General features: G+C 35.1%; 1 protein-coding gene across 4 annotated transcripts in view; it reads left to right on the plus strand.

Annotated features, from left to right (window-relative positions):
* Positions 1-7,853, plus strand: part of tbl1xr1a (TBL1X/Y related 1a) — a 204,861-nt gene extending 197,008 nt beyond the window's left edge. For all 4 annotated transcript variants that reach the window (XM_028794586.2, XM_051923959.1, XM_051923958.1 and 1 more), the window contains 8 exons: positions 3,319-3,416; positions 3,503-3,563; positions 3,688-3,809; positions 3,888-3,962; positions 4,093-4,220; positions 4,304-4,469; positions 5,202-5,303; positions 5,412-7,853. In XM_028794586.2, the coding sequence (XP_028650419.1) occupies positions 3,319-3,416; positions 3,503-3,563; positions 3,688-3,809; positions 3,888-3,962; positions 4,093-4,220; positions 4,304-4,469; positions 5,202-5,303; positions 5,412-5,438 (779 nt within the window). In that variant the 3' untranslated portion in view covers positions 5,439-7,853. The remainder of the gene's footprint in view (positions 1-3,318; positions 3,417-3,502; positions 3,564-3,687; positions 3,810-3,887; positions 3,963-4,092; positions 4,221-4,303; positions 4,470-5,201; positions 5,304-5,411) is intronic.
* The last annotated feature ends 2,303 nt before the right edge of the window (positions 7,854-10,156 follow it).

Consider the following 10,156-nt stretch of genomic DNA (forward strand, 5'->3'; position numbering starts at 1 on the left):
CTGCCCTCTTCCCAGAAAATATTAAGACATCATTTTTTTGCCAATATCGCACACCCCTACAGTTGAGTCATAGGGCACCAAACCAGAAAAAAGAAGCTGAAGTAATTTCAAAGCGTTCATAAGTAATTCTTATTAAAACAATTCACTCTGCAGACTACACAAGTGTCAGATACATTTTAGTACAACTTCAGTGTGTAAATAGAAAACAATAAACAAAATATGAATTGATTGACCTTTGAAATGTGGATCATGCAGTGGCTAATGCTGTTGCCTAATAGTTTCAGAATCCTGGAGTCAAATCAGGTAATTGGTCATTGTCTGTTTTTGTTTTTGCTTGTTTTCCTGTGTTTGCATACAGTGGTGTGAAAAACTATTTGCCCCCTTCCTGATTTCTTATTCTTTTGCATGTATGTCACACAAAATGTTTCTGATCATCAAACACATTTAACCATTAGTCAAATATAACACAAGTAAACACAAAATGCAGTTTTTAAATGATGGTTTTTATTATTTAGGGAGAAAAAAAATCCAAACCTACATGGCCCTGTGTGAAAAAGTAATTGCCCCCTTGTTAAAAAATAACCTAACTGTGGTATATCACACCCGAGTTCAATTTCCGTAGCCACCCCCAGGCCTGATTACTGCCACACCTGTTTCAATCAAGAAATCACTTAAATAGGAGCTGCCTGACACAGAGAAGTAGACCAAAAGCACCTCAAAAGCTAGACATCATGCCAAGATCCAAAGAAATTCAGGAACAAATGAGAACAGAAGTAATTGAGATCTATCAGTCTGGTAAAGGTTATAAAGCCATTTCTAAAGCTTTGGGACTCCAGCGAACCACAGTGAGAGCCATTATCCACAAATGGCAAAAACATGGAACAGTGGTGAACCTTCCTAGGAGTGGCCGTTCGACCAAAATTACCCCAAGAGCGCAGAGACGACTCATCCGAGAGGTCACAAAAGACCCCAGGACAACGTCTAAAGAACTGCAGGCCTCACTTGCCTCAATTAAGGTCAGTGTTCACGACTCCACCATAAGAAAGAGACTGGGCAAAAACGGCCTGCATGGCAGATTTCCAAGACGCAAACCACTGTTAAGCAAAAAGAACATTAGGGCTCGTCTCAATTTTGCTAAGAAACATCTCAATGATTGCCAAGACTTTTGGGAAAATACCTTGTGGACTGATGAGACAAAAGTTGAACTTTTTGGAAGGCAAATGTCCTGTTACATCTGGCGTAAAAGGAACACAGCATTTCAGAAAAAGAACATCATACCAACAGTAAAATATGGTGGTGGTAGTGTGATGGTCTGGGGTTGTTTTGCTGCTTCAGGACCTGGAAGGCTTGCTGTGATAGATGGAACCATGAATTCTACTGTCTACCAAAAAATCCTGAAGGAGAATGTCCGGCCATCTGTTCGTCAACTCAAGCTGAAGCGATCTTGGGTGCTGCAACAGGACAATGACCCAAAACACACCAGCAAATCCACCTCTGAATGGCTGAAGAAAAACAAAATGAAGACTTTGGAGTGGCCTAGTCAAAGTCCTGACCTGAATCCAATTGAGATGCTATGGCATGACCTTAAAAAGGCGGTTCATGCTAGAAAACCCTCAAATAAAGCTGAATTACAACAATTTTGCAAAGATGAGTGGGCCAAAATTCCTCCAGAGCGCTGTAAAAGACTCATTGCAAGTTATCGCAAACGCTTGATTGCAGTTATTGCTGCTAAGGGTGGCCCAACCAGTTATTAGGTTCAGGGGGCAATTACTTTTTCACACAGGGCCATGTAGGTTTGGATTTTTTTTTCTCCCTAAATAATAAAAACCACCATTTACAAACTGCATTTTGTGTTTACTTGTGTTATATTTGACTAATGGTTAAATATGTTGATGATCAGAAACATTTTGTGTGACAAACATGCAAAAGAATAAGAAATCAGGAAGGGGGCAAATAGTTTTTCACACCACTGTATGTTTTCCTTCTACATTGTGAACAATGTCATGAATCACCTAACTCGCATCACCAGAAATTTTGGGATTGTCCCATACTCGGACCACATTGGGGAAAAATTTTTGCCTTACTGTCGGACATTATTTCAGTCACTACTACTTCCAGTCTCCCTGTAGGAGTTTTTGGAATATTATTGCTAGGTCAGATAATACTGCATATTAAAAAAAAATCTGTTGTGATTGCATTGCTCATTTATCACCTAATTTTATTCAGTTGAAATAATCCCAGTCTTCATATTATAACCTTGTTGAAAATGACTGCTGTATTTAAAAAAAATATTAATACTAATACTTAATACTAATATTAAATATGAAGAATCGTACAAAGCATTTTTAGAATTTGGCAAGAATTTATTAATGTTATTCCAAAGTAAGTGTGATGGGCACTGTTAACCATATAAATGTTTCAAGATCTCGAGTAACACTCAATAAGATTCATAGCTCTACAGATGGATTGGATATGGTGTTGAATTTGAATTTTATATGAATTATTGTATCACGTATTACATGCTCAGTTGTTACTTAGTGTAATGTACTATTCTAAAACTAATAACGAGCAGAAACAAAATTATTTTTTATGAATGTTGTGCAGATTGTCCTTGAGAGTGCATCCTAACAATATGTTGTTTCTAGAACAATTTAATCTATAAATTAATATTTGTATCAGAGTGCTATCTGGCCAAGGGAGTTGCTTTTTGTGCTGGAACATTTCACATTGCTAGGAGTCTTATTGGAGAATACTAATGCCAGAAAATAAAGTCAGATAGAACTAACTTTTTTAAACTTAGTAACGGTCACTTGACTTTTTACTGATTTGATAGAACTATTCATTTTTTTTAACTTCATAACGGTCACTTTTTAATGATTTCTGGCAATACATTTGTTACTCCATTTCTAAAACCAGTAGATTAAAATAATCAGTGCTGTCACACTGACCAAGAGAATTCAAGTGAGTCTTTGCTGCCATCTACTGACTGAAAGACATTTTGCATTTAATAAGGTGAAGTGGAAAAGTATGCAATGGTGTCATGTGACATGTCTCTACACATAGCGGCAAAAAAGTAAATTTTTCACTTATTCACACAGATTTCATTTTTACACCCTCACTCTAGTTTTAGATTTATCTAAAGCACAGGATGGTGAAACCTAGAAAAATGTCAACTACTGAGTTTGTGTAGTCATATAAATATTTTTTTTCTTTCCATATTTGGAGTTTTTGATAAAATAAAGAATATCACATATTGGTGAACCTTGTCATTAATGCTGTCCAAATCCTGTTTTTTGTAATATCTGTTTATTTTTTTAGGTAATCTAGCCAGCACATTGGGACAACATAAAGGTCCTATATTTGCTTTGAAATGGAATAAAAAAGGAAATTTTATTCTTAGTGCTGGAGTTGATAAGGTAAGTATGTTTAAACTAAGAGGTATGTTTTGGCCCGTAGTGCAAGTTACAAATGGTAGTTTCACTTGTTATTTTTTGTTTTGTAGACTACTATAATTTGGGATGTACACACTGGAGAAGTTAAGCAGCAGTTTCCTTTTCACTCAGGTAAAAAGGTTATTTTCTTTCAGTTCTGCAACTTAATTTTTTCACATTTACCTCACCATTTAATTTTTAGCACAGATTAATTATATACAGTCAAGCAATACAAAATATTTCAAACATTTTACAGCTCCAGCGCTAGATGTTGATTGGCAAAGCAACAATACCTTTGCATCCTGTAGTACGGATATGTGTATCCACGTCTGTAAGCTTGGACAAGACAGACCTATTAAAACATTTGAAGGCCACACAGTAAGTAGTAATTTTTTTGTGAAAAGTAAAGACAGTGAAATACACAATGAATCATGAAAAACCTTATTTCTGGTTTAGAATGAAGTTAATGCAATCAAATGGGATCCAACTGGTAACTTACTGGCATCCTGCTCTGATGACATGACTTTAAAAGTAAGTTTTTAATGGACAGCTCCACTTACTCTACATTATTGACTGCTCATTACCTTCGAATGTAAAAAAGTAAAAATGTATTTATATATAAATATATATATATATATATTTTTTTTGTAATCCATTCAAGATATGGAGCATGAAACAGGATAGTTGTGTGCACGACTTGCAAGCCCACAGCAAAGAGATATACACTATCAAATGGAGCCCAACAGGACCCGGCACTAATAATCCAAATGCTAGTCTTATGTTAGCAAGGTAATTAGAAATGCACAAATACATTTAAACCTTGAAATTAGAATGAAATGATTGAATTTGTGAACAGTATTGTTTTGTTACAGTGCTTCATTTGATTCCACTGTTCGGTTATGGGATGTAGACAGAGGAATTTGCATCCACACACTGACCAAACATCAGGAACCTGTATACAGTGTAGCCTTCAGTCCAGATGGAAGATATCTAGCTAGTGGTTCTTTTGACAAATGTGTCCACATCTGGAACACACAGGTATGTTTTTCTAATATAACAAACAGACATATAATCTAGGTTTGCTACAATAAGGAATTTAGAAACAACTGAATATTCAATTCATTTTACTAATCGTCATTGATCTAATAATGTGAGTTGTGTCTTTAAGTTCATTGAACAACAGCTTGATCATTTTTCTGAACTATGCAATGCTGTGATCCTAGTGCAGATTACTTAAATTAAATTTTAGTGAACAATATCTGAAGTTAGTTTAGTTCAATTACATATATTTATTTATTTTTTTCTTGTCTGTGTAGCTCAGAAGTCCTCAGAAAGACTGGTACATGATATAAAATCATGAACCCTGCCCCATGTTTTCTCAACAATCAGATATTTTCACAGTTTATCAAGAGATAAATTAGTATGCCATACTTCACACTAAAACAATAACATGATAAGAAATCATAGTGTGGTGGTTTGGTTCCCATTAATACTTTGATATTCTGGCCAGTTTTCTGGTTCTTGGAAAAGCTGACCCCAATTTACAACTGGATATGTTTCAAACAAAGCCATCTTTCTAATACTAGACTCACATTACTTTGAAAATAAATATTTTATAGGAAGTTTAATTAAAATTCATGTTGCTTTGCTTGTTGAACAATAAAAAGGTCATTTTAAGCCATATATTTTAGTGGAGCAGAATGATACAATACATACAGTTGCAACATTGAACATTTAACTAAACTTACCAGAGTCTTCTTTTTTGTTCAGACTGGCACACTTGTCCATAGCTACAGGGGAACAGGTGGTATCTTTGAAGTATGCTGGAATGCAGCAGGAGACAAAGTTGGAGCTAGTGCATCAGATGGATCAGTAGGTTCTATTTTAGCCGTCGTTTTAGTTATAGCAGTTAAAACAAAAGTACAACATACATATTGATGTGTCTGTTACTAACCCGTTTCTTTTTTTTTCCCCTGTCAGGTTTGTGTATTAGATCTGCGGAAATAACGCTATTAGTTGGAAGCCATGGACCGACTATGAATGTGTACATAGCCAAAATGACTGTCCCTATCCCAAGTACTGCTACAGACCCACCATGAGCATGGCCAGTCCACTACAGCCAAATTAAGAAGCAAGCAGGTGGGGAGGGGTGGTCAAGTGACTGTACCCTGGCAAGTACCTCTTGACTTGGAAGCAGAATGCATTTCCATGAATAGAGGAAGATGCAAAAATCAGGATGGGACATGTGAAAGAAAAAAAGGACCGTTTGTGTACCAAAACAGAAAGATTTTTTTCTTTCTTTAAATGGGAGTCAACACAAAATATTTTTTATTCTATTGGTAGAACAGTTTGTGTGTGCAAACATATCAGCTTTCATAATCCTGCGGCAGCAGTAGGTTAATTTCCTTTTACACATTTTAACAATTTAGGTTACAGATGCATGAAGTAGGAGAGATTCACCTCCAAACAATAAAATAATAACAATCAACCTGACTTTGGTACTGTGCATTTTTGTGGTTCAAAAAAAAAATGTTTCCAGGAATCTTGCAGCTCAGTTCTACATTTACTGTTCCACTGTTTGGTGGTAAATCCCCCGCCCCCACCCCTTTTTACCCAAGAACACATAGTTCTGCCGATTTTACAGGAAATAATGGGCACAAAATTAGAGGAGATGCATTGCATCCTTTTGTTTTAAGACCATAATTTAACTATGGTTGAATTGTGCACTATTGATAGAGCAAAATATAGAAATGTTCATTAAAAGTTTCTGGACAAAGGTTTACTGCTGTAGGTATTACTAGAATGCATCATTCATTAGTAAACTGCAGATGCTTCATTGAGGAACAAGATTCCAGTATTACTGACTGATACTGCTTTTTTAGTTTTAATTCATTAAAACAATGAAAATACCACAAAACGCATTGTTTAAAAAAAGAAAAAGAAAAAAAAAAAAAAGAAAAAAAAAGTTTTTTTTTTTTAATCTCCTAAAGGGATGACTTGCTCTAAGTGTCTTTTTTCAGTTTCCAGTTTCTCTTTTAATTTTGAAGTTTGTGCTTTCAGTTAAATTCCTGTTATATCCAAAAGATCCGAGAGGGATAAGGATGTGTAAACACCTTATTAACATTCATCATAGACTTGGATCCCCGTCTGTCTTGTTGCTTCGGCAATCAAAATGTCTAGCCTTGTTCCGTTTTTGCTGAGCACTGCATCTGTACTGTACCTTTAGTCTTTTTTTTTAACAATAAAATTGTAATGCTAGCTAACTACAAAAATGCTTGTTTAATATTGTTTCCTACTCCCCTTCCCAGTTATTGAGCCATACATTGCCTGTATATTGATAGCTTTTAATTATTGCTATTATTTTTTTAATAAACGTGAAAGAGACACTTAAAGCAAGTCTGGGTGTTGGGCAGGGAAATTTAACTTCACATTAGTAAATATAAAATGGAGCAACATTATATTTCTGTGTTATCACAGGATATGCTTTTTATATACTACCCATGTGAGGGTGGTTTTAAATAAAAATTGAATTATGTTTTAAATTTTCTGTGATTATTATGCATTATGTGGACAATTATTTGTCATGCAATAGCAAAACTATCACCTTAGTATAACATTAATCTTTATAAAATACCATTAGACGGTCATAGTAAACTGGTGATCACGTTATATTGTGGCTGTGTTTAAACTTATGTTTCAGTGGTGTGAAAGAATTTTGATGCTGTCTGTTTTGATAATCTTATAATGTCTTATCACTTTTCCAAAATGCATATGAAGTAGCTTAAATGTTTATAATTCTTCGTAGGAAGAGTTAAACATTTTAATTCTAAAAGTATTGTGCAGACTGCATCATCAGTCATATGCCCAATTTCTTAATAAGCAGAAACACTATTAGATGATTTAGTTACATGTCTAATACTTTGTAATTATATGTAACTAGTAATTATACCAGCCCTCGGTGGTTTGTTCTTGATTTGAATTCTGCATAGCATTGTCTTCATCAGCATATGTGACAGTAAAATGGTATTTTATAAATTACTTTTTAAACCCATAGATTACACTGCAGTCCAGTATACATTAGTCTTTTTTCAGTTCTTCTTCAATTCATGACCTATGTGGAAATCCAGTCCCATGAGAGTTTTTGTACTATTTAAACAGTTTTATAGTTCTTATTTTGTTTGTAGCTGTTAAAGCAAAATACAATTAAGATAATTTGGATGTTCCATATTGTCCTGGACCATGTAAATACCACATGCTGTAATGTATTTGGGTTTCATATATTAAAATGCCCACACCCACCCTTTTTGTTATCTCTAAAGTCACATCTTTAATTGCAGATTCCCTTTACATTGTATTGATCTGAAAGTTGTAATTTGAGTCAGATCTGAAAAAGGTCCAGAATAAAAATATATTTTGATATGATTTTTCTTGTATTTGTGCTTAAATTTTCTTACTAGTTTTTGGATCAACATTTTCCTTTCAGGAAGTACACCATTGTTTCAGTATTCTCAAGAGATCCTTTCTCATTACATTAAAGAAACCAAACATTTAATGGGCAGTTGACCATCGTCTTCTTCCTGAGAAGTGAACAGTCCACAGCACACTTTGTTACGTATCGACACTTTTAAGCAGCTACTGTACTCCACTGCACAGGTAACCTAATTCAAGTTAAATCCTTAAAGTGCAAAGCAAAGAATCACTCACAATGTCAGATATATGAGCCATGGGTAAAGTTGGTGTAGAACTACAGGTGCAATTTATATTATGACTGAAAAGTTGCTGTATTTCTTCATATACAAACCTGGCAGAAGTAAAAGCTCATTCTAACAATGTATGTGATGTACTAATAGAGCCAAAAGCTTTATTGTGTTCTTTGCCAAGTTGCAGTTTGAGTGGGTTAATTATTTAAAATACATTTTAGAGTTGAGTTGTACAAATTCACAAATTATTGTTTTTTTCTGAAGTGTGTGGTTTATATAAGGATGCAGCTTATCAAAGTGTTTGTTAACACAATGAAATATTTGCAAATATTGTATACAGGACTCCATTTTAGTCTGTAGAGTCCACAATCCCTTATCTGTAGTTCAGAATCAAAACCTCTGAAAACCAAAAGCTCTTTTGTCCTAGGCTTGACATCAGTCCTTTTTCATGCATACGAGTAGGTACCCAAAAATAACAGGAATTGGAAAAAAAAAATTGTTTTAATAATTTTTACTTGCTGAAACTTTCCCGTGTGAATGACTGCACTTGTCCCAATGGTTTTCCCACTGGTGGAAACATTTTTGGAATTACTGAAGAGGAACGTTGTCCAATGCCTACAGCAATTTTTCTTTGACTTCCTCCAGAGTATAAAAATGCTTTCCTTTGAGTTCTTTTTTTCATATGCGGGAACAAGAAAAAGTCACATGGAGCAAGATCTGGAAAGTAGGGAAGGTGGCAAGATCTCCAAGACACACAAGTCAATTCAGAAATCTCTTCAATAGTCCGATGATGATCTTTGTAAATGGCATTGCAAACTTTTTCAAGATTTTCGCCATTCCTAATTGTGAAACGTCAGCCATGTCTTAGTTGGTCTGCAAGTGACATTTCCCCTCGTTTTAAACACGAAAACCACTCATAGACCTGTGTTTTACTTAAAGCTTCCTCTTTAACACTAGAATTACCAGAGCCTATGAAAACACTCCGGCCCACCGTAAAGCGCACCTCTCCGTCAGCGTCTTTTGTCCTGTAAATGTGCCGATAAAGACAAGCAGCCTGCTATTCCATCCCCGCGCAGAACTCCCAGCTCATGCCTTGATTATCTGGGAGTGAAGTGCTGGAGTTTTAGAGTGGAAATAATAGATCGTTATTTGGAACACACGCATTTCATGCATATTCCGTTTCTACAATAATCTGTGTAAACACATTGTTAAAACGAAACATTTTTCATATTTTAGTAGTAAATGACAAAATGTTAGCATAAACTATATAATGTGTGAAGCCTGAAGTCCAAAGATCAAATAAACACTTTCACAAAAGGTTCAAGGACAATACAACAGCTTCTGTGGCATAGCGGTAAGATCTGCTGACTTGTAATCAAGAGTTCCTGGTTCGATCCCAACTGCCTCCTATATTTACCGTTTTCAGTAGTGAGCTGCTCTTATTGTTAATATTGTACAGTACACACATACATTTGGTTTGTGTCTGTAACAGATGATGTAGATTTATAGTACTGTACTTGTAAAAGTTACCTTTTTTTTTTTCCCACTTTTATTCTCTCAGTCACAATCATGATACATACTACCACCCTAGGGATCTGACGTTAAAAAAAAAAAAAAACGCGGTCACTGATTACAAGTGCAAGATGTTATGCAAATGAATATGAATAATATGAATAATGTTGCATCCATACCACAGTCTTCCAAAATGTACTATACAGGTCATAAAATGAATACAGTAATTCCAAATATCATATACGTATACCTATACACCATAAAGGTGCATACCAATTCAGTGTGAGCAGGAACACTCAATAAAACTGAATAAAAAAAAAATCAAGTGACGGCGAGATAGAAGAAGAAGAAGGCAGCTTCACCAGCGTTTGTGTGTCAGCTTTTATCTATCCAGATCAGAGAATGTCCAGTTCCATTGCCTCAAAACACCACTCTCATCTACAGTTATTCCCATTTTCAAATAAAAACTTAACCGCGTCAGATCCCTGGGGGGGCGGTAGTATGTATCGTGAT

The sequence above is a fragment of the Erpetoichthys calabaricus genome, chromosome 2 (assembly GCF_900747795.2).
Source record: "Erpetoichthys calabaricus chromosome 2, fErpCal1.3, whole genome shotgun sequence".
Lineage (NCBI taxonomy): Eukaryota > Metazoa > Chordata > Cladistia > Polypteriformes > Polypteridae > Erpetoichthys > Erpetoichthys calabaricus.